At 38.6% G+C, this 25,006-nt stretch overlaps 1 protein-coding gene across 9 annotated transcripts in view; it reads left to right on the top strand.

The window, feature by feature from the left end:
* Positions 1 to 25,006, top strand: part of CUNH16orf46 (chromosome unknown C16orf46 homolog) — a 76,682-nt gene that overhangs the window by 21,584 nt on the left and 30,092 nt on the right. For 3 of the 9 annotated variants that reach the window (XM_069072214.1, XM_069072213.1, XM_069072212.1), the window contains 2 exons: positions 19,429 to 19,500; positions 20,088 to 20,326. In XM_069072214.1, coding sequence (XP_068928315.1) covers positions 20,114 to 20,326 — 213 coding nt within the window. In that variant the 5' untranslated portion in view covers positions 19,429 to 19,500; positions 20,088 to 20,113. Of the gene's footprint in view, positions 1 to 1,734; positions 2,558 to 2,677; positions 2,963 to 19,428; positions 19,501 to 20,087; positions 20,327 to 25,006 lie in introns of those variants that run through there. The other 6 variants (XM_069072210.1, XM_069072211.1, XM_069072215.1 and 3 more) reach the window with 6 other exon arrangements.

Raw genomic sequence — 25,006 nt, 5'->3', positions numbered from 1 at the left:
ATAGGGAAGATGAAGGTGTACAAAAATATGGCCTAAATTTGCTCAGCAAAGTTGGGGCAAGTAAGCTTCAGCTTTCTCATAGGTGAAGATCTCAATATATGAAAAGGCCTTTTGTAAAATTAATCTGTTCACTATACCTCATACCTCTAGTATATTTAGATCCTGGCTCAGGAGAGTTAGTAAAATTAGAGATTAAAGCCTTGAATAAACATTATGGCATATTTGTTCCTTGTTTTGCTTTAAGGCTCCTTATGAGCCCATGACTCACTGGTGCAGAAGAATAAGCTCTTGGGCTCTGATTCTAGTGAAGACCCTGAGAGCAGGTCCCCATCTCTATTTAGTTAGCTAGGAGATGTATAGACTTCACATTCTCTTCCCCTCTGCCTACTCAACTAATACTCAAGGATTCTTCCCCATCAAGTCACTGCCCTTAGAATCCCCTGCAAGTCAAGAAAGCTGGTGAAACATCATCACTTCAGAGAGATGGTACTTGTTCCATATAAAAAGAAAGAGATGAAAAGCCATATTGATGGCCCTCTCCCCAGACAACCTGATGGATGACCACCTTTTACCACAAACCCCAAAACTTTCAGGAGCCTCTTGATACCTGTCTGCTGTAGCGAATATCTTTCAACAAATCTCATTTGGAGACAAGTTTTATTTTGAAGTTGTCGGTTTCCTTTTATAGGATGGATGCTGATTTGCTACCACAAAAAACTACCCATTTGAGAGACAACTGTCACTAAATATGGGAAATAAATATGCAAGATTGAATTATCTCCCCATTCCAAATTATTCCCTATGAATAAAACAGTACTAGTTCAGATAATTGATCAAAAAAGAGTAAAAGGGGGGTGGCTAGGTGGCGAAGTGAGTAAAGCCCGGCCCTGGAGACGGGAGGACCCCAGTTCGGTCTGGCCTGAGACACTTAACACCCACACAAAAATACTAGCCGTGTAATCTTGGGCAAGTTACTTAACCCCAATTGCCCTCCAAAAGGCAAAAAAAAAAAAAAGGAGTAAAAGGCTTATCAGGTTCCATTAACTGCCCTGCTGAAGTTGTGAAACCAATCTATAGGATTAGGTGACTTCTTCCAGTAAGATTCAGTGGTTCTGGAGTAGGAAAAAATTTGAGTGGTAGAGGATTGGCATGGGGAGGAGTCATCCAAGAGTAGCCTGTATCTGGTTGAAATTATTAAACTAGAGCCAAGGGTGAAAGCACAGGAATTATGGACTGGGACAATAGCTGGCACACATCTGGCTGGGCAAGTCATTTCACTGACCTGTTTCCTCATGTGTAAAATGATAATAATACCTGTACTGTCTTACCTCATAGAGTTGTTTTGAGGAAAGCACTTTGTAAACTTTAGTGCTATAGAAATGGTTTATTACTTCAAAAGAATAACCTAATTGAAGTTGAATTCTTAACCTTTTAAAATTCCAATGAACTTCAAGTCAATAAAGAATTCATATTAAGCATACAGTATCCACTCCAATTGGCCCACTGTGGTGCCAAGCATCTTAGAAGTTTATCTATTCCAACCCTTTCATTTTACGTTTGAGAAAACAGACCCAAAAAAGTGACCTGCCTAAGGTCACACTGGTCGTCAAAACTGGACTACCAAGTCCTCAGTCACATCCAGCATTTTCCACTGCACCAGAAAAAGAAAACGAATTTAGTAAGAACGTTAAGGAAAAGCCAGGTAACAGCCAACAGTCCCCCCCCTCGGTATTTCCAGACTGAGACCTCAGTCCTAAGTTGAAGCGCATCCTTTGCCTACATCACATTCGACGAGGTATCCGTTTGTGTACTTGTTCGGGTTCTATTAACAATATAAGCTCCGAGAAGGCAGGGGCTGTGTCGGGGTTTTTGTTTTTAAATCTGTAGCCGGCGCTAAGCTCGTACAAAGACATGGTTTAATAGGATCCAGAGGAGAGGCGGGAACGCGTGGTCGCGGCTCCCCGACCCCACATCGGGACCAACCGAATCTCTGGGCCAGGGCGCGGGCAGGGGCAGGGTCCAGGTCCCGGCTCGGCTTCGGACCCCGACAGAGGCCCTCTTACCCAGAGGCCCGGGCGGGGCAATGACGGGCCTCTTGCCCCCGAGGGTCTGTGGCGAGGTAGTTGTGCCTCCCAGCTTTCTTCACCGTAGTCACTCCTCAGCCTTCAAAAGCCCAAACGGCCCATCACACGCCTATTATTCATAACACCTCTCTTGAATTCCGACCCCCGACCCCGCGCCAATTTTCTCGCGAGAAGCCGATTTTGCCAAACCACTTCCGCAGTCCACCTACTGCGAGCCTCTACGCGTGACCGGTAACCCAGGGCAACGGCCGCCTCCGCCCATAGCTTCACCGGATTAGCCGCCGGCCAGCCCAGGACTCCTAGTCCGGTCTCGGCCAGGCAGGCCCCACCCCACTCCGCCCTGGGCCTGAATCTGCCTTCCATGTGGCTGTGAGACGGTGTAGGCGGTTTTCCCGCCCCCCGGGGCGGGAAGCTAGGGGCCCAGCCCCGGCCCGAAGTGGACGGCTCAGCCAGGCTGGAGATAAAGACGGAAGGTAGGACCCTGCGCGCGCAGGAGGACAGGATGCGCCTGGGGCGGGGGTAGGGGGGGAGGAAGGTGGGAGGGAGAGGAAGTGGGTGGGGCCATTGCGCAAACAGGGAGGGGCAAGGGAAGGAGGCGGGACGGGGAGGGGCTATGTGGAGAGAGCCATTTTTTGAGGAAAGGGGAGGCAGCCTGGTTTTTGTGGGGACTAGAATCTTTTGTTTGGAGCCATAAGGGACGTTGGGGACCCTTCAAGCCAACTCCCTCATTTTACAGATGAGGAAACGGAGGCTCAGAGAGGTTAAGTAACTTGTCGAGGGTCACACAGGTAGCGGAAATTTTAACTCAGGTCTTCAAACTTCAAAAGCTGCTCTCCTTCTGCTAGAAGAGAGGCCACATGACCTTGAGAATAAACCGGGTAATGATGGGATCGGTTGTTGAGGGCACAAGTCTAGGGAAAAGCAAACAAGGAGGGGTGGGAGGGAGTAAGGATGGAGGTGGGGAGTAGGAAGTGAGAAGGGCAATGGTGATAGAGAGGACCAGAACGCTATGGAGATGGTGTTCACTGGGTCAGGATTTGCACCTATTGTTTTACAGGTGCAGAAAACTGGGCACCTGTATGTGGTGTGCTGTGGGATAGGAAAGAAGTATGATAGGTCCGTCTCCTACCAGGAGCTTACAATATAATTGGAGAATAATAATAGCAATAACTGATATTTCTATAGCACTATAAAGTTTGCAGAAGTGCTTTACCTCTGCTATCTCATTTGAGCCCCAAGGCCACCTAGTGAACTGGGGTAGATGGGTATAAATTTTGTGACGACATGGATTGTCTGGTGGCAAGGTTGTAACCTAGGCCTTCCTGACTTCAAGTTTAGCATTGCATTTGTAGTGCCAGGAAAATAAGCACAAAACTATGGAGACCAAACAATTTAATAGAGAGCAACATTATATACTACCATTGTGTAGTATATTCAGAGAATATCCTGAGAATGGTATGTCATCATACATGGTTAGGGTTTATTTGTCAGTTTATAAGGTTTCATGTCTTAAAATATCAAGACTGTATATATCTACACACATAATTTGTTCATAGACATAATATAAACATTATACATGTTGATTACAGCAGGCCATTTGCTACCATAACTCAGTATCTTGGTGGACTTAAGCTTTCCAAGCTTCAGATTCCACAGGAAGATAACCTTCTAACTCTCATAGTTATAAGAGCTAAAAATGTAGAGCTATGTGCCAGATGATAGAACAGTTGGGTAGGTTCGAATTAGGTTGAACAGCCAGAAGGGTATTGTTTAATGTGTTAATTTCCCCCAACCTTTGCTTCTTACTTCACCTGTGCTTTTCAAAGGACTTGGATGAAGACATATATGTCATAGTTTGCATATTGTCTCCTCCACTAGACTTTTTTCTTGAAATCATGGACTATCTTTTGTTTTTCCTTGTATCTCCTGAGCTTAGCACACAGTACCTGACACATAGGAGGTGCTTAAATAATTCTTGGTGACTGACTGGCCTATCTTATTTTGTGAACAACATCCCTTTTCTCCCTGTAATTGATCCTATACACAGCTGCTTAATTAATCTTCCTACTGGTGACTGATCAAATCATGCTATTACTGAGTTCAGTCTTTATATTTATATTGCAGAGCTGCACAAAGACATCAACCTCACTCACATCTGTCCTCCAGAGTCATTGGAGTTCAGTGGCAAGACATAAGTCAAGATGACCAGTGATGGCCTAAATATAGTGGGAGACCCTGACCTTTTTAAGCTAAGGTCTTTCCCAGGTCTCAGTTTTTCTGAGGCAATGCCCATTCATTGATTAAGGACTAGAACAGGAGTGGGGAAACCTTCAGCCTCTTGAATGAGTCTACATCTTACAGAACAAATTCTTTTATTAAGGGAATTTGTTCTTTAAAGTTTGGGTTCAGTCAGAGGGCCACACTTGAGGATCTAGAGGGCCAAAGTTAGCTTCAAGGCTGCAAGTTTTCCACTCTGGGCTAGAATTTTAGGACACTGGAACTAGAAAAGACAACATTAGAGGTTCTCTTAATCGATGAGGAAACTGAAGCCTAGAGGGAAAAGGGATTTGACCATGGAAGAGTTTTAATTTTGACGAACTTGCTTCTTCTAAGCCCTTCTCATTATTAGCCCTTTCTAATTTGTGGCACCTGTTGCTGTCATGCTTGATGTATTGTAGAAGTTAGCAGCATATCAAAAGCAGTTCTGTTTTTCACAAATATAAGGAAGGTTGAGTACCTTAGTTCAGTGTAGCTTCTTTTAGTTTGGATTGGTTTGGTCTCTAGTTTGGTTCAGAGTCCTAGTCTGGCCTCACCACTGCAAGTATAGTATCTGCTTAGGCAGTAGACTTCAGTGATATCCGTCAACATTGTCCACTCAGGTATGTTCAAGGTAAGTAGGACATCAAACAAGAGGTAGCATGTCACAGTTGATAAGAGACCTGGACTCAGTCAAGAAATTCCAGATTCAGGTCCCATCTCTCAGGACAATTCACTTAACCTCTCAGTGCTATAAGCAGCTCTTCAAGACTGTGTATAAAGTTGAAGAGAAGATGCCAGCCTACATTGGTACAGGGAGTTTCCTCATATTGAGAACACAGATTCAGTTCCTGTTCTTATCTCTATCTTAAGATAACAAAAGTCTAAAAGAGGCTTACCTAAACAGAGGAACAGAGGGAAGATACACATTGAAATAGAATAATAATGAATACATGTGTGAATAACAATAAAATAATATTGATTTGACAATTATAGATCATTTAAAATTGTGCATAGCACTTTACATGTTATTTTATATATTTGAATGGATAAAATGATTAAAATAGACCATAATCTTATCAGAGGCCTATCAGATAGTTTGGAATCTGGAAGATAGGGGTTCAAGTTCTACCTCCAACACATGCTAGCTGTGTTACTCAGCACAAGACATTTACCATGTTAGTGCCTTGGGCAATTCTGCAAAACTCTTTAAGTTACAGAATTGCCAAGAGTTCTCCATGCCAGTGTAATCATAGGTCCAGACTGAAAAAAAAAAAGCAAAAAACGTACTTTCCTATGCATATGCCCTGTCAGAGCAACAAAGGGCAAGGAAAAATTTCTATCTGCTGTCTCACCAGAGCCCTCTGCACTAGCATTTCTAGAAGGTACTTCTATTGTTGCTGGGGGGCACTGAGCAGAGTGGAGACAATGTAAGAAGAGAACAAAGCTCCTCATACTTCACCCTTCCCCATAACTGATTGATGCTAGGACTCATCCTTGCTGAGAACAACTCACTTCCTTGAGATGAATAAATCAGTTGCCTCTGATTCCATCCCTGTTTTATTCTGTATAGTGTCATTATCTTCATTTCTTCAGAGGAGACATTTGAAAGATATTGGCCTCTGCTCTGGACCTAAGGGTTCACAGTAAGTGATGTCCAGATCCACTGGAAATCTTCTGGAGCTTCTCAGATTAAGAAAATGTGACTTCTAGCTGCTCTGGTTCACTCTTTCCTCCTTCCCCTTAGAGCTCCAAGTAACTTCTTTGTCAGTGATAGGCAAGTATATTAACTTTTCTGGGCCTTAGTTTTACTCATGTTAAAATCAGGGACAGAATTAGGTAATCTCTAGGATGCCTTCCAGCTCTAACTCTTAAGATATTATAAGATATAATCCAGATTTTCTGGTTATTTCCTTATGCTCTTTAATCCCTCTTTCAAAATTTAATTTTGTTTCTTTTTTTTTTTAATGTATACTTCTATTTACCAGTTCTTTCTCCAGAGATGGATAGCATCTTCCTTCATAGGTCATTTATAGTTGATTTGAGATTGTGTAATACTCAGTATAACTTGGTTGTTCACAATTATTCTTAAAATTTTTTTTCTTTTTGGAGGGCAATTGGGGTTAAGTGACTTGCCCAAGGTCACACAGCTAGTTTTTGTGTTGTGTCTGAGGCCGGATCTGAACCCAGATCCTCCTGACTTCAGGGCCAGTGCTCTATTCACTGTGCCACCTAGACGCCCCCACAATTATTCTTCAAACAATAATGCTGTTATTGTATACTGTGTTCTCTTGGTTTTGCTCACTTCACCTTTCATTATTTCAAGCAAGTCTTTCCATGTTTTTCTAAAATCAACCAGCTCCTCATTTCTTATAGCATTCCATTCTTCTTGACTGCTTGTAATATTTTCTCCTTGATCTGGGAATTCCGGAACCTGGCTGTAATATTCCTAGGAGTTTTCTTTTTGGGATCTTTTTTAAGAGGTGATCTATGTATTCTTTCAACCTCTATTTTGCCCTCTGGTTCTAAAACATCAGGGCAATTTTCCTTGAGAATTTCTTGGAGGATTTCTAGGTTCTTTTTTTGATCATGGCTTTCAAGTAGTCCAATAATTTTTAAATGATCTCTCCTGGATCTATTTTCCAGGTCAGTGGTTTTTCCAATGACATATTTCACATTGCCTTCTATTTTTTCATTTGTTTGGGTCTGTTTAATAGTATCCTGATTTTTCATAAAGTCAGCATATATTTCCTCCAATCTAATTCTGAAGGAATTATTTTCTTCAGTGAGTTTTGTAAATTTTTTTCCATCTGGCAAATTTGGCTTTTTAAAGCATTCCTCTCCTCATTGGCTTTTTGAGCCTCTTTTGCCATTTGAGTTAGTCTATTTTTTAAGGTGTTATTTTCTTCAGTCAGGTTGTTGTAGCAGCAAGCACCCCCGTATCCACAGGGTGCCTGCCAACACAGGTTCTCAGATCTGCTTTTCTAAAGGAAAGCAACTCAAAATGGGTTAACAAGCTTACTTTAATCAATCAAACATATATTGTTTACCTAGTTCAGGGGGAAAAAGTCAGCACCCCAAACTTCAGAATATACAGACAGAAGTTACAAGACAAAGAAACATATCAAGCAGACAGGCTTCCAAACTGTCCAGCCATTACATCCATACCAAATCACAGTTACCAGAGAGGAAAGTATCAACATCTGTGTTTTCAAAGCCAGGGGGCTCTCAACAGCTGCCCAGAGTCTCATCTTGTTAAATCACACAACACTTCTTAAAGTGAGCCCCAAAACAAAGCCACACATCAGGGATTATGTAGCCTTTTCATGGGTCAGAGAATGTAACAACCCTCTTGACCCACTGCCCAATCACAAAGCACCAAGGTGTGGGTATTCCTGAAAAACAAGCATCCCACCACAGGCTCCAAGTGCACTTAACCTAGGGGCAGGGAAAATCTTAAAAATTTGCATTCCTGTAACAGTTGTTGACTCTCATTTCGTAATTTTCTTGCATAATTCTCATTTCTCTTCCTAATTTTTTCTTCCACTTCTCTTACTTGATTTGCAAAATCCTTGAGCTCTTCCATGGCCTGTAACCAGTTCATATTTTTCTTGGAAGCTTTTGGTGCAGGAGTTCTGACTTTGTTGTCTTCCTCCCATTCCATGCTTTGCCCCCCAAAAATGAAGCTAAGGTTTGATTGCTGTGCTTGCTTTGCTTCCTTTGCTTGCTCATGTTGCCACTCAGTTACTTGACTTTAGAACTCTGCTTCCAGAAAGGACAGCTTTGTCCCAAATTTGCTGGGGTTTTCACAGCTGCTGGAGCTGTTAGTTGGGTGCCCTCTCTGCAGCCCCCACAATCTCTGGCCCACTGGCCACACACCCTAGGACCTCCACCCAAGATAGTGATCCAGATCCAAGCAGGTTAAAGTAAGAGCAATTACACTTGGAATAGTTGCTTGGTCCCCCTATGATTTGCAGGCCAGGAGCTCTGAAGTAGCCACGTGGCAGCTGGCCACTGCTCCTCTGCCATTTCTCGCCCTGGGGGCAGGGGCCGGACCATGCTTCTCTGTTCCCCCAGTTCCAACAGAGTTCCACACTGACCTTTTACTTTTTTGTCTTTGGCATTTATGAGTTGATAATTATGGAAACCAGCACTGCTGCTGGTGATCCAGTCTCCAGAAGTCCATTCCAGCTGCTGCTGGTCAGTGCTGCCCTGGGGCTAAAACTGCAGGCTCACACCCTGCTGGGCTCAGATCTCCACAGGCTGTGATGGACCCTTCCTGTAGGCCTGGCAGGCTGCCTTCAGTGGGAGATTGGTTTCTCTCTTTCAGTTAGTGTGTTCTGTAGCTCTAAAGTTTGTTTAGAGTCATATTTTATAGGTATTTGAGGTGGTTATGGGGGAGCTCATGGAGTTTTCCTGCTTCTATGCCACCATCTTGGCTCTGCCCTATTACTCCATGAAATGTATTTCTATATCCAACTTTGTGTATGTGTGTGTGTGTGTGTGTGTGTGTGCGCGCGCGCGCGTGTGTTTCTTCCTTTCGGTGACTAGTTTGCATGAGAGTTACATTCAAGTCTCAGTAATTCTCCCAAGTTCTTTATCCTTATTTGTATAGACTTCTACTTGCACACTTTGATTATGAGAGATAATTTTTCCCAACCCTTCTCTCTGTTTTTCCCCCTAGGTGTATTCTTTTCTCCTTCCTTTTCTAGTCTTCTTTTTAGATCATCAAGACATAATAGAACCACTCCCAGGCTTTATCTAATTGGACTCCCTTTCTGTACCCTGATATTTGTAGGGTTCAGAGGAGACATGTTAATCAAGTGATAAATTTGAATTCAAGTAGCTTATTGTTGTTTAATCCTCTAATAATGGCGAATAATAGTTAACTTTTATATAGTACTTATTTTGTGCCAGGCACTATGCTAAACACTTTACAGTTATATCACTGGATCCTCACAACAACCATGGGAAGTAGATGCTTATTATTGTCCCCATTTTACAGATGAGGAAACAGGCAAACAGAGGTTATGTCTGGTGTTACATAGCAGTAAGTGTCTGAGCTGGATTTGAACCCAAGTCTTCTGGACTATAGACCCAGCACTCTTTCCTTTGTACCACTTTAGCTACCTAATGCTTTATCATTGTTTATTCATATTTCCTTTTTTATATTTCTCTTGATTCATATGTTTGTAATTAACAGTTTCTACGTGATTCAGATCTTTTCATCAAGAGTGCTTGGAAGTCCTTTATTTCATTAAAAAGCCATTTTCCCCCCTTAGGATTATACTCAGTTTTTTCTGGGTAAGTTATTCTTGGTTTTAAGCGTCTGTATCTATATCTTATATATCTTTCCTTTGCCTTCTGGAAGATACTATTCCAAACTCTTTACTTCTTTATTGAGGTGGCTGCTAAAGCTTGTGCGATCCTGACTGTGGCTTATTGGTATTTGAATTCTTTCTTTCTGCCTCCTTGTAGTGTTTTTTTTCCCCTTTGACCTAGAAGTTCTGTATTTTGGCTGCAATGTTCCCAGGAGCTTTCATTTTAGGACTTTTTTTTCTGAAATGATTAGTGGATTATTTTAATTCTGTTTTGCCCTTTGGGTCTAAGAGGTCTGGGCAGTTTTCTTTTATAATCTCTTGAAATATGAAGTCTAGTGTTCCAAATGTTTCCATGACAGAAAATGCTATCCAGATCCAGAGAAAGAACAATGGAGTCTAAATGCAGATAGAAGCATACTATTTTAAATTTTTTTTGTTCTTTATTTTTTCTTTCTCATGGTTTTCCCCTTTTGTTCTGATTCTTCTTTCACAGCATGACTAATATGGAAATATGTTTAATATGATTGCACATGTATAACCTATATCAGATTGCTTGCTGTCTTGGGAATGGTGGCAAGGAGGAGGAGGGAGAAAAATTTGGAACTCAAAACCTTAAAAAATAAATATTGATAACTATCTTTACATGTAATTCAAGGAAAAATAAATGCTGTTTACAAAAAAAATAAGGAAATATGAGGTCTAGACTTTTTTTTTTGTCATGGCTTTCAGGTAGTCCAGTGATCCTTAAATTTTTTCTCCTTGATCTGTTTTCCAGGCCAGTTGTTTTTGCTTTAAGATAGCTTAAATTTTCTTCTCTTTTCAGTCTTGACTTGGTTTTATATATATTTTTTGTTGTCTCATAAAAATTATTAGTTTCCATTTGGTTCACTGATTTTCAGGGAATTTGTTGCTTTTGCAGTGTTTTATACTTCTTATGCCAAGCTATTTATTTCTATTCCATTTCTTCTTGTTTCGTTTCCATTCCCCTCCCCCCAGCACTATTATTTCCTTTATGAAAACATTTTTAATTCTTTTTTTTTGCTTTGCTTTTTGGAGGGGGGGAGGGTAGGGCAATTGGGGTTAAATGACTTGCCCAAGGTCACACAGCTAGTTTTTGTGATAAGTGTCTGAGGTCGAATTTGAACTCAGGTCCTCCTGACTCCAGGGCTGGTGCTCTATTCACTATACCACCTAGACACCCCTAATTTTTTTTTAATCTTGCTTTACCTATCTCAGGAATTCTAATCACATTTGTGTCCAAGCTATGTTTTCCTTTGAGGCTTTGGTTCTAGATATTTTGGAGCCATTCTTTTCTTCTGGGATTGTGTCTAGCTTGATCTTCCCTTCATAATAGTTTTTTATGGTGGAAATCTTTTTTTTTGTTTGCTCACTCTTTCAACCTACTTCCTGTTAAGGGAATTATGATTTTTATAATAATAATTCATTATGATATATGTTATGGTATTATGATTATGATATACACATGATATGTGTAATGAATACCCTAATAGATTTGATTTTTAGAATTGCTTTTTCCAGCTTGTGAGTTAGAGCCCACAATGTAGCTTACAATGATCAGTCAAACTTTGACAGGGTTCATAATTGCTGGCATTCTTGTCCCAGTGTACCGGAAGTGAAGTGAATAAAGATTGTAGAAACCTTTTCCCATCACAAAACTCTGGTCCTGCAATCCACGAAGGAAGAGTCCCCAAAGACTTGAACAATGCTGTTCCCATAGAACTTCAGGTCATCTGTACCTTAGGGATTGTGGAATTTGTGGGCTGGTTGTAGGAAACCTCTCTGGTCCTAGAAACACTTGTTTGTAATCCACCTTACCCCTTCCCTTTCCACTTGTGATTTATGTATATAATCTCTGTCTTCACTTCAGCAAGGTGGAATTCTGATCAGGAGAATCCTGATTTGCAGATCTGTTCTTCATAATGGAAATAATTCATTAAACCTCTACCTGATTACTGGCACTTTGTCTCTGTCCTGCTGTTTCATCATTCTCAGGTTAGAGACTCTCAGTAAAATCCAGTTAACATTAATTGGTGTCAGAAGTTTTTAAGGGGTGGATGTAGAGTGAAGTCTTGAGCTGTCTAGTAACTAGGGAGAAGGTACAGGGAGCCACTGGATTTTTTTGAGTCACAACTCACATGTACTGGCAGGTTCCGTGTTCACTCTTGTGCCATTGGGTTTGGCCTTTTGATGAAGCCCACCTTTCACTGTGAGGAGTGTTCCTGGGGCCTTTTCTTAGATGCTGGAATTACTCTGTTAAGGCCTGTTTGCACACAGATTTGGCTTTTGAGTTCATCTTTTCTCTTATAATGTTGAGTCAGCTATGGCCAACGGTTTTACTCCTTTTCTCTTTTATAAATGCATGTCTGAGCTGTGGACTGAGGGTTTTATTTCTACATGGGGTAAAAAATTTTTTGAGTAAGAATTGCTTGCACAATTGGTTTTGTGTACGGTTATACTGGTTGAAATTAGCATTTTTATTTTTATTTATTTATGTATTTTTGCCTTTTGGAGGGCAATTGGGGTTAAGTAACTTGCCCAAGGTTACCCGGCTAGTTTTTTTTGTGTGGGTGTTAAGTGTCTGAGGCCAGAACTGAACTCGGGTTCTACTGACTCTGGGGCTGGTGCTTTACTCACTAACTGCGCCACCTAGCTGCCCCAAAATTGACATTTTTAATTGCACACCTTATTAGAGTTATGGAATGTTTACTTCTGTAATTCAAATGAATTACTAGCACAGTGTGGAATATTTGTATTTGTGTACTTGTAGTTTGTATATTTGTGTTGTTATAGCCCCTTTATAGTGTATTTTGAATTGTGTATACTTATTAGTTAAGTGGTATTATTATCTTTGAGTGTACACCTTTAAAATGGGACAGATGAGTGGTAAAGGCAAGGGGGAAGATACAGCAGTTCCTATTAACAAACCCCCAGAACAAACATGTGCCTTTCAAATGTGTAAGAAATATGACCTTGACTGTCCCTCATATTGCCAGGATTGGGTAGATTTGACTAGTGATAACCCTAAACTTTGCTCCTTCGTTGAGGCAGCTTTGATAAGACCAGATTAGAGTATTTAAGGCAGAAACTGATGAGTGAGGAAATTCAGCCTCTTGAGTGGGACAGCTATGATGAATGGTATTCAGAGGCAAGGAAAAGAGAGCATAGGTCTAAATTATAATCAGTGAAAGAAAAGATTAAATCATTTGAACACCATCTCCTTAACAACCCCCAAACTACCCAGCTGCCTTAACTATACCCACCCTTACCAAAAGATTCCACCAACTCCCCAGCTTCTGTGTTCCCTTTCGAAGTGCAAACCAAACTTCTCCCAGGAAAACCCCCCAAGGAGAAAGGTTGGAAGAATGAGCCAACAAACAAGCCTTCAGGCTTTATGCTAGGGCTGATCTAAATATATTTCTAGAGGTAATATTTGGACTGGTTCTGCTGCTGCTTTCTTGGAAAGTTGACTGCTATGATATTCCAGGATTTCAGGGACTCCTCAGGCTGAGGACCTGTAAGCTTTCAGTGTTCCCAAAGCAGTCTGATCAAGGGCAAAGTCTGATCACTGTTCCTTTGGTTTGAGTTCTGCAAGTACCCAACATATGTTTGAGTCTGAGCAATAGGCCTGGGGACATGTCTATTTGGAGTTTCAGTAGAATACTGTTGGACTTGACCACTGTCAGCTAGCTGGAAAGCTCTGCTGTTTGAAAGGGACAGAACTGTAGGTCTAGGATTTCTTCACTGGTTATTCAACTGCAGGTTTTAGGCCATGCTAGAGGTTGGAACTAAGACCCCATTCTAATTGCTTCTGCTTCTAAACTTGTCCCCCACTCAGTAGACAGTTTAGGGCTTACAACCTCTCCTTACCCTCCTGGCATGCATATATGTGTATGTGTGTATATGTATGTATAGGTGTGTGTGTATACACACACATGCAAGCACATATATACATATATATTCAGAGAGAATTCATTAAGTGCTTACAGTGTGCCAATCCCTGTACTGTATAAACCAAGCACTGGGAATACAAATAGAAGCAAGACAGCCCCTATCCTCAAGGAGCTTACATTCTAACAGTAGAAGACAAGATATAAGAGAGCTGAAATAAGGATGATGGCTGGAGTGTAGTCATCGTGGTGTTGAGATGATGGGGAAGAGTACAGAATGTATTGTCAGAAAATTAAAACAGAAACCTTCTCCTCCTTTGCTTGTCTGAATTTCCAAATCATTCTTTATTCAATTAAGTAAATTATAATCAACAGGTAATCAGTTGATACCAAAAATGAAGTATATTCATTTTAAATCGTATATTTAAGTAGAAAGCATTTAGATATAGAAACAGAGAGGGAACAAATGATTAGAAGCCAATATAGAGTATTTTCTTTTACCACATTAAAAAAGAAAAATTTTTACTGATGCTCTTTTAAATATTGCCCTCATTTTCCAAAACCAACAACCCTCATCCACAAAAACTTTCTTTTTTTTTTTTTTTTAAAGCAATTGGGGTTAAGTAACTTGCTCAAGGTTACCCGGCCAGTTATTTCTGGGTGTGGTGCTGAGTGTCTGAGCCCGGGATTCGATCTCCAGGTCTTCTCAACACTGGAACCGGTGCTCTTACTCACTGAGCCACCTGGCCGCCCCTAACGAAAACTTTCTTTATAACAAAGAAATATAATTAAGATGGGACGGCCAGGTGGCTCAGCGAGTAAGAGCACCAGCTCCAGTGTCGGGATGACCTGGGGATCAAATCCGGGCTCAGATACTTAGCACCACACCCAGAAATAACTGGCCGTGTAACCTTGAGCAAGTTACTTAACCCCAATTGCTTTAAAATATATATATATATATATATATATATATATTATATATATAATTAAGAAAAACTAACATACCTATTGAACAAATCTGATAGTATATGCCTCATTCTGCAGTTATAGTATGTGATTTTCTAAGAGGAAAGAAGTATATTTCATCATCAGTCCTCTAGAATTAGTGGCCACATTTTACAGTCATCTTTACACATTTGTAAATGAAGCCATAGAATTTTGGGGCTCAGAAAAAAGCTCAGATCTTCCCTTCATTTTACAAAAGCAAAACTGAAACCCAGAAAAATTAGGCGACTAACTCAGGGGTGGGGGGGCCTGTGCCCTGCAGGCCACATGTGACCCTCTGGGTCCTCAAAGTATGGCCAAATATTTGGATATGGTCAAAGGGCAGCTCTTTGAGGACCCAGAGGGCCACATGTGGACTCCAAGCCGCAGGTTCCTTACTCCTGGATTAACCCAAAAAGCCAGACATTAATAATAACCTAGATCTGAATTTCAAATATAGGTGTTCTCACTTAACATACAGTGCCTTTTTTTTTCTTACTACATTATATGCAGATTAACCTGTGATATGATACAAAATGGAACAAGAATTAGTATCTGACTTGACTGGTACACAGTGGATATGTTACATTAGGGCTTAAGAATCATGTGTGCTTTTTCCTCACTTTGGAACTTCAGATTCAGTGAACCCTTTCTGGTGAATTTTTCTCCAACTTAAAATTATATAGGCTCTAAGTTCTCCATCAGCATTTTTCCTTTTTAATTCAAAGGGCAAAAGTCATTCATTCATTAATTCATTAATACTACTGAGTGACTGTCATATGCAAGGCATTTCTTCTGACATTATATTCTCAGCCAATATAATAATCTTATAATTTCTGGTTATATTATCTTGTTTACTGCAATTTCAAATTTAATACATTTAAAGCTAAAATTATTGTATTTTCCTAATCTCCACTTCCAGAAAACATAGTCTCCATTCTCAAGTGACTTAGTGAAGCCATCATTTTTATTTTTCCCTCTGCTTCATTCATTTCATTGAAACTGTCTCCAAGTCCTTTTGATTCATCATGCAAATATTTTTCAGTCATTTTTTTTTCTCATTCTCACTGCCATTACTGTAGGCCAGGTCCTCATCTCCTCATTCCTGGAAATCTGCAACAACCTTACAGATGTTTTCCTTATTTTCAGTCTCTTTCCCTTCTAGTCTATCCTCCAAACTGCTGTTGGAATAATTTTCCTAAGTCATTACTTAAAATAAGTTTTGTTGATACCTATGTTTTTAAAGTCAGGATTTTTTTAATGAACAAAAACTTCCCCCCCTTGGGAAAAAAAAGGAAAAAGAAAAAAAAAAACCTTAAAATGTATGCATCATTAAGCAAAACAATTTCACAAACCAGCTGTGTCCAAAATATACATGTCTCATTTTACTCTGAGTCTGTCACCTCCACCTCTGTTAGGAGATAAGTAAGCATGCTTTAGCACTGGTTCTTTGAAATTGTGTTTGATCATTTTGTTAATCACAGTTCTTAAGTCTTTCAAATTCATCTTTACAATGTTATTACTGTGTAAATTTTTCTTAGAATTTCTGCTCATTTTACTTTGCATCAGTTCCTACAAGTCTTCTCATTTTTGTTTCTCTGAAAGTTCCCTTTGCATCAGAGGTGTCAAACCCACAGCCCAAATCAGATTAAAATGTAATTGGGATGGGCGGCCAGGTGGCACAGTAAGAACACCGACTCCAGAGTCGGGATGACCTGGGATCAAATCCAGGCTCAGATACTTAGCACCACACCCAGAAATAACTGGCATTGTAACCTTGAGCAAATTACTTAGCCCCAATTGCTTAAAAAAAAAACCCTGTAATTGGGAAATATTTAACAAAAAAATATAATAAAACATAAGTAACATTACATTTTAAAACTTAAGTCAATATGCAGTCCACAAGGATCCTTATGTATGGATAGTGGCCCCTATTTCTATTTGAGCTTGGCATTATTGCCTTGCATAATTTCTTATAGCATAGCAATACTCATTTACATTTATATACCATAATTTGTTATTGTGCCCCAGATTTGCAATCATGCCCCAGTTGGTGAACAGCCCCTTAGTTTCTAATTTCTTGCTACCATAAAAAGAGCTGCTGTAAGTATTTTTGTACATATGGGTCCTTTTCCTCTGTTTTTGATCTCTTTGGGCCAGGAATAATAATTCTGGGTTAAAAAGATATGCACAGTTAAAATAACTTTTTGTGCATAGTTTTAAATTACTTTCTAGAATGTCTAGACCAATTCATAGTTCCACCAATAGTACATTAATTTTTATTTTCCCAACACCCCTTTCCCCCCCTCCCAACACTTGTCATTTTCCTTTTATTGTCACATTTGTCATCTAATGGAGTGAGGTAGAACCTCACCAGTTGCTTTTTGGGGTACAGGCGATTGGGAGTCCTCCTAACTCCATAATCAATACTTTACTACACCACCTAGCTGCCCTACTGGTTGCTTTTGCATTTTGTTAATTAGTGATTTTTGGAGTATTTTTTTTGTATGGATGTTTGATAGCTTGGATTTTCTCTCTAAAAAACTGCTTGTTTATATCCTTTGACCATTTATCACTTGGGGGATTGATGTCTTTGTTTTCATTTCACAGTGATTCTTGGATGTGCCCATCCCTTCCCTACGCCTGTGCCTATGTCTAAATTTAACCTTTCCTTGTAAAAGGAAACAGTTCTTGTAAAAGAACAGCAGTTATTTGATATTTAAAGACGTCTTCAACCTGGCTCTAAGCTTTTTTTTTAGCTCTAGTAGATATTATTTCCCTTCATGCACTCCATGATCCAGTTAGACTGGCCTTCTTACTGTTCCTCATATATGGTATTCCATTGTACTACTTTCAGTTGGATATGAATGAAAATCTTTAGAAGTGTAAATACCAAACTAATGGATAAGATTAGCAACATTTTACCATTGCTACTTTTAAAGAATTCTTTGTTAATTCATTTTCTCCAGTCCATGCTCTGCACAGCTGTCAAAATTATTTTCCTAAGGCCTATGTTACCCTTCTATTCAGTAAGTTTCAGTGGTTCCTTATTGCCTCTGGGATCAAATATATCACCTCCCTTCATGCACTGGTCTAGCCAAATTCGCCTTCTGGCTGTTCCTTACATGTGACATTGCATTTTCTTTATCCACACATTTGCCTCAACTTTGGATCTCAGAATCCATTGTTTCCTTCAAGACTCAACCAAGTACCACCATCTGCAGGGAGCCTTTCCTAATTCCCCCCTAGTGACTAGTGTTGTTTCTCCTAGATCCCATTATCCTTTATCTATTTGTTATGTATTTTATTTGTACATGTTGTATGTTCACTAGAATAGAAACTCTTTGGCAGCAGGAAATGCTTCACATTTGTTCCTGTATCTCTAGTGCCTAACACCATATTTTATACATAGTGGGTGCTTAATAAATGCTTGTTGATTGAATTAAGCAAAACAACTAATAACAGTAACCATGTTTGACAATATATAAAATGTTCTTACTCTGCCAAGAAGAGAAGTCTGTTTCGTTGTATATTCTCTAGGGCCAAGATTGGTTATTAGAATTACTTAATGCTCTTTTCAATATTTACTATATTCTAGATTTGCTTGGTTTTGTTTTTAATTATTATAGTTACTGAGAGAGTGTGATAAAATAGAGTTTTGGATTTGGAGTCAGGGTTCACTTACCTCACTGGGTTGTTATGAGAATCAAATGATGTTAGCTATATAAAATGCTTTGTAAATTTAAATCCCTTTTCCTCCACTTCCTTTGTACTTCATGTTAGGTAAAACCACATTCATAATAGTATACCTCCTTTTTGTTTCACGCAGCATTTTACAAAGTACTTTCAATGCAACAAACCTAGGGGATAGGCAGTGAAAGTATAATTTCCATTTTTTTTCCTGAGGAAACTGAGGCTTCTAGAGATGAGAAGATTTCCCCACAATCACACAACTAATAGTTCTGGTAGATCCAGAGCTAGAAACCAGATCTCTAGATTGCTAGTACCTTGCTTTCCAATTTAAAACACAGTTATTTTAAATAGTCTTTGAATCCATATGTAATCCATAAATATATATAATTATTTGCTCTGTAAATTGGATGAATAAAATGTTGTGCATATTACTATTACTATTTTCAAATATTTTAAACATAACCATTTAAATGTATATATATATATATATATATAATTGTGATGGATACAGTATGAATATTTGTGACAGGGTCACTAATTCAAAATTGCTTTTAAAAAATTTCTTTTCCCAATATATTGCCATCATGGGGGAAGGAAATTTTTTTCATGCTGAAAAGTGGCTGTAATACTCAAAAGGGTTGTGAATTACTTATCTAGTTCAATGTTCTTTCTATTACGTTATCCTTAAATTCTCCTTTAGGAACCTCATATCCCCAAACTTCCTTTTTAAAAATTTAATTTTTTGCTTTTTGAAGGGCAATTGGGGTTAAGTGACTTGCACAAGGCCACACAGCTAGTTTGTGTGTGTGTGTGTGTGTGTGTGTGTGTGTGTGTGTGTGTTAAGTGTCTGAGGCCGGATTTGAACTCAGGTCCTTCTAACTCCAGGGCTGGTGCTCTATTCAATATGCCACCTAGCCGCCTCCATACCCCCTTTTTAAAAAAAAATTAATATTAGTATTACAGTGCTGTAATTTGGATTCTTTAGTGTTGAAAAGCTATCTTTGAAGTTCATAGGTTCCATTGGGCAAAGGGAGCTGAGTATACCTACTTTCTCCAGTCTGGGAGGCTGCCAACAAATTATGCTCCAGGACCCCTACTTGGGTTTTTATCACTTCTCATTTTGAAATGAAAAAGTTGCCTCTTTCTCTTAGTACTCTTGTAATCATGATATATCCTTTTCAGATTTCATTCATCAACTTTACTGTCACATGTGGAAGGATTTAAGTGCTACTGAACATATTTGAACCATCCAAGGTAAAATAAAATGCTTTCTCTTTTTTTATTAAAATTCTGGTTAAAAAACGTAAAAGGGTAAGATAATTATTGGTTTGCCCAAATGGTTTGCCTTAGTACCCAAACCAGAAATGGAAAATTTCTTGGTAGTGTCTTTCTAGATCGTTTTTGCTTCTTGTTAGGTTTAGATGACTGATGGGAATAGGAGAAAGGGAAGAACTGATTAATGTGAACTGTATTTTCTGTCCCAATTAATACTGAGCATAAGTGCTAAGATACACATATACATACATATACACATTATATATATGTATATGTGAATATGTATACACAGTCTTTCTATCTGTCTGTCTGTCTATACACTATATCCTTTCAGAATACTTCAGGATACTTTCAGAAGTATGTTCAGTATTGAACCGCCAAGTATGACAAGACACCATGTGTCTTTAAGAAAAATTAAATTTCTCTTTGTAATACCAGCCTCTGGTTTAGTATTTGGCATTGGATCCATTTTCTGGAATTGATGTGTAGTCTATATATCAAATGCATGATATTTTGGAGCTATATTGAATATTAAACATTAAACTCATTATGTTTTCAAATTACAGGTTAAAAGCTTTAAAAAATTGAAACCATGATGAATTTCTGTCAAAAAAATAAAATGGATTCCTCAAATGGCAATGCAATTTGTAAGACAGAAGAAAGCCAACTCAGATGTACTAATCCAGATGAAAAAAAAGAAAAGAATCATGTTTATTGTCTTCTTGATATAAGTGACAATATACTTGAGCAAGAGCAAAATATAAGATCCAAGGAGTTTTTTATTGGCACTGGATGGGAGGAAGCAGTGAGTTCTGTTTTAAGTATTAAACTATCACATGACATTTCTCAAAAGTATATCTCCTGAATGTTTGCTACATTCTTTCTCAGATCTTGAAATGTTTTACAATAGCTTTAAAAAACATATATTAAACAAAGTTAGAATTACTAGCTATGTGGGAACAAAGAGATACAGTACTTGCTCAGTTTCCACAAAATTGCTTGAAAACAGGAATAGAAAGTTTTCTCTATGAAGTTACAACTTTTTCAGAGGGTTTATACGTGTTAATAAGGGGTAGGTAATTAATTCATGCACCTTGACCCTTCTTCCTTCTGCTTATCATTTTGGGAATTACTTCACTACTCTCACCTACTGTGTTTCCCTGATAATAAGACCTATCCCAAAAATAAGCCCTCCCCTTACTGTGTAAGATTCCTCTAAAATAAGCCCTCCCCCGAAAATAAGTCCTATTGAGATTGCTACTGTAGTGAAGGTGATCCCCTGCGCTACATGCTACTTTATGGTACCCTCTGTATGCACCGTTCCCCCCTCCCGGGTGAAACGCACGCTGCGCTCCGAGCTGCATCCAATCAGAGCTGCAGCAGTGAGCGCGTCATCCTGTTCTTTATTGAATTCATTATTGAATAAAGGTACATTTTTTTGTTCACATTTACCTATTTATTAAAATTGCTGTCAATGTTCATTAAAATAAGCCATCCCCTGAAAATAAGCCCTCTGGTGTTTTTCTGTCCAAAAAAAATTAATAAGACAGTGTCTTATTATCGGGGAAACACGGTAGAGAGTAGAGTAGCTAAAATTCACTGGTATTTTTTTTCAAAAGACAGTATTTAGCCAAGGTTGGCCCTTGTTGTATGATAGCATACTTTTGGAAGGCTATAGAGACATGGGGATATGGGGAATCTTTATTTCATGCAGGGGCCAGCTCTCATGAATTGGTGAGAGTGTGGCCTGGTTCCAAGACATCTGTTCTTGAAGGCACCCAAGTTGGACCTTGAAGGAAGGGATGGATGTCAACCTCCAGATGGTTTTCAGCAACACTGGTTTAGTGTGAACTCTTTGAGACACCTCTGAAAGAACTGGGAACTTGTAAATCTCTCCTGGTTCTTGTTAGTTATACATCAAAATAGAACTTTCTGAGTTGACTTTAGGGAAGTTGTGGTACTCCCCCATCAGCCCTTTTCTTCCTAGTATCTATTAACTGTTGTGGAGTAGACAGAGAAAGCATCAAAAGTGGATATAGATAGCCCAGATGGGAAGGTGGTGCTCTAATAAGAGTTTATATGTGAAGGAAATTTCTGGGTCTCATGTTGGATTTCATGGCACCTGCTTTCTCTTTCATTAGCATGGAGAAGTGAGAGTACTGAGCTTTTCAGTTGTATAGGGGGAGGATTTTTTTTTTTTTTTGGTATGCTCGCAATAAACAAATGTTTATTTGGAACATTGTTCATTATATATACAGGGTACTCAGTAAGATTAAGTGATTTAGACAGCTCCTGTTAGTAAAGGATTGAAGTTGGTGTGGTGGGTGAAATCAGAAATAACTGAGGAAACAAAGGTTTGAGATTCTGAGCCTATCAATTTATTAATAACTGCATTTGGACCACAAATACAGGAAGAGACAGATTTTTATGCATTAAAAGAAAAGAGAAGATGAACCAGGTTACAAGATTAGGAGCTTTCCAAGTTATGAGAGGGAGAGTGAACAGGTGTAATGCACTGAAATAAGAAGAGGACATTTCCCACATACTCACACTGAAGTATCTATATTTAATCAAAGGAACAAGGAAATAGTAACTGATTGACCAGTATGGGGCCAGTTTTCAGATAAGATTTATGGTTTGCTTGAGATGTATAATTGTGAAAAAATTCCTCATATCAATCTTTGAATCTCGTTGGGTTTCTTGTTAGCATAATGTTAGGTCCTTAGTTAAGGGTTTCTAAACAACAGGTGGAGGTGGTTCAGCTTCCCAGTCACGCAGGACCAGGTTCAAACAATGCAATAAAGTTTTCTTGCAATTCCCATAATTGAATATAGTTTTCTTACAATACAACAATTGGACTAGACTCATTATTGCATAGAAAGGGAGCTGAACTCGATCCAGAATTGAGTCACAAGATGGAGTTATTGTAGGTTACTCAATTCCCACAGTTCCCTCGATTTTCCCCTTTGATTCATGGAGGAGGAGCCAACCTACTCCCCCCATGGATCTCTTATCTATTAGTCAAATCTATAAGGTTTTTAGTATATTCATAATCAAAATTATGTAAGTCAGGCAGCAGCTCATACCACTTTAAAGGGTTCACAATGGACTGATTTTGAGAGGGGAGATTTACATGTCATCAAAGCAACCAAGAAAACCCAGCATAAACACCATGTAACAAAAGGCCAAAGCAGCACAATGATGATCATCAATATTATATAGCATCAACTCCTTGTACTCTTGTAACCCACTCCCAATGTCCATATAATCAGCACATTTTATCTTGAGTCTCACATGTCCCATGTAGTTGTCCGGTCCCTTGAAAATCTTCTCTTGAACATTCTGGAATAGGCTGCATTCTCAGGGCAACTCTGAAGGGGGCTCTGCTTCCCTGGTTCCAAATTACTTGTAGAAATTCCTAGGTAATTATGGTAAAATCTGCCAGTAATAAGCCTTAATACAATTTGTAGTCTCTTAAATTTGTTTTTCTAATAACTAGTTTATTTGATAAAAAACAGTTCAAGCTTTATGGAACTAATCCTATCAACAATAGAGATGTAAGAAGAATATCAAATTAGAAACCTATAATTCACCTGAGACTTTAGAGAATCTCAATTTTTGTATATTAGTTGCTGTTTTTATTTTTACCTAAACCCTATAAATTCGGGATAGTCTAACTTGTAAAACGAATCCTTCTGTCTTTTAAGATTATCAGACAGATACTTTAAAATGGGAAAATAATTTCATTTTCTTTACAATTATCAATGTAATTTTATATGTAAAATCCTTGATCCAGTTCTCAGAACTTATTACTAAAATATTATCAAAACCTGAATTTCCATCCTAGATTTTATATATGTATATATGTATACACACACATATTCCCCCCCACTATATATATATATATATATATATATATATATATTTTTTTTTTTTTTTAAAGCAATTGGGGTTAAGTAACTTGCTCAAGGTTACACGGCCAGTTATTTCTGGGTGTGGTGCTAAGTGTCTGAGCCTAGATTCGATCCCAGGTCATCCCAACTCTGGGGCCGGTGCTCTTACTCGCTGTGTGCTACCTGGCCACCCCTACATATATATATATATATATATATATATATATATATGTATGTATTTTGACTTCCAAATGTATTTAGTATGGAAATATACACACACACACACATAGAGACATATACACACATATTTATATATACATACATATCTTTAAGAAAACAGCCTAATCTTGCTGCTTTCTAAAAATTTACTATTCCATTTAGTTAGAAAACTTTTATATTATATCTTTGCCTTATACATTGTAAGATTTTTCTTGCTTACATCTTATTATAGTAATTCAGAGATGTTCCATTATTAGCCTGTTCATTAATAGATGTACTGTACTTACAAGACCTCTACTGCTCATCTGCCCTGATTATAGAAATTTGCTATGAAAGGAAAACACATAATTTTCCATAATAGGGAAAAGAAAAACTCCCTTAGCTCTGTTTGATTCCAGGCATGAGTCATATCATATAATAAAGTTCCACATTATTGACAGGGTATGAAAAAGCCAGGCTGAGGATTAATCAGGTGGAGAAATTTCCTGAAAGGAAATAGCACAATGGGGAAACTGAGTCAAGAGGCTCGTACCTTAAGACATGCCAAGGTTGTTCCCTCAACTTTTCCCAGAGAAAGACATCTACCTATAGCAGCTCTGTAGCACATGCCACTTTCTACAGTTGACTTTTCATGACAATTCAAACAAATGATCGGTGTAATCAAAACTCAAAACAATATTAAAATTCTAAGAGTTTTTTACCCTCAGATAGCAAAATTTCATTAATCATATCTTAAGGCTTGAATATTATTAATTTTCTCATGTTTTCCTAACAGTTACATGTCATATAAATTAAAATTATCCATAATTGGGGCGGCCAGGTAGCACAGTGAGTAAGAGCACCTACCCCAGTGTTGGGATGACTTGGGGATCAAATCCGGGCTCAGACACTTAGCACCCACCCAGAAAAACCTGGCCGTGTAACCTTGAGCAAGTTACTTAACCCCAATTGCTTAAAAAAAAAATTTATCCATAATTCAGTGAATACCTAATACCTGACTCATATTAATATAGTGAAGTTACATCTTTAAACCACCCTATATATTTTCATCATTTTTGGAAGTGCTAGCCAGAAATTTTCAAATGAAAACTCACTCACATTTTAGTAAACTTGTAAATTTCCCTCTTTTGACAAGGAGTGGGAGAGGGATCCTATTTTCTTGTTTCTAGGTTCTCAAAGTTCAGTAGTTTAAATTTTTTGCAAGATGTAGACAATAGGGCTGATAAGATCTTATGACCATGCTTGAATACAAAGTCTCAAGGGGACTCACAAATAAGGATAATATTAAAGGATTTTTATAACTTTTTTCCCCAAACAGTAAATTATTATGATTATTTTAAAACAAAATATACCCCATTAAGTTGAACAGTTTT

The sequence above is a fragment of the Petaurus breviceps genome, unplaced genomic scaffold (genome assembly GCF_028583685.1).
Source record: "Petaurus breviceps papuanus isolate PSGF00001 unplaced genomic scaffold, PetGlider_PUasm1.0 90845, whole genome shotgun sequence".
Taxonomy (NCBI): Eukaryota; Metazoa; Chordata; class Mammalia; order Diprotodontia; family Petauridae; genus Petaurus; species Petaurus breviceps.
This window is presented reverse-complemented; position numbering and strand designations above follow the sequence as displayed.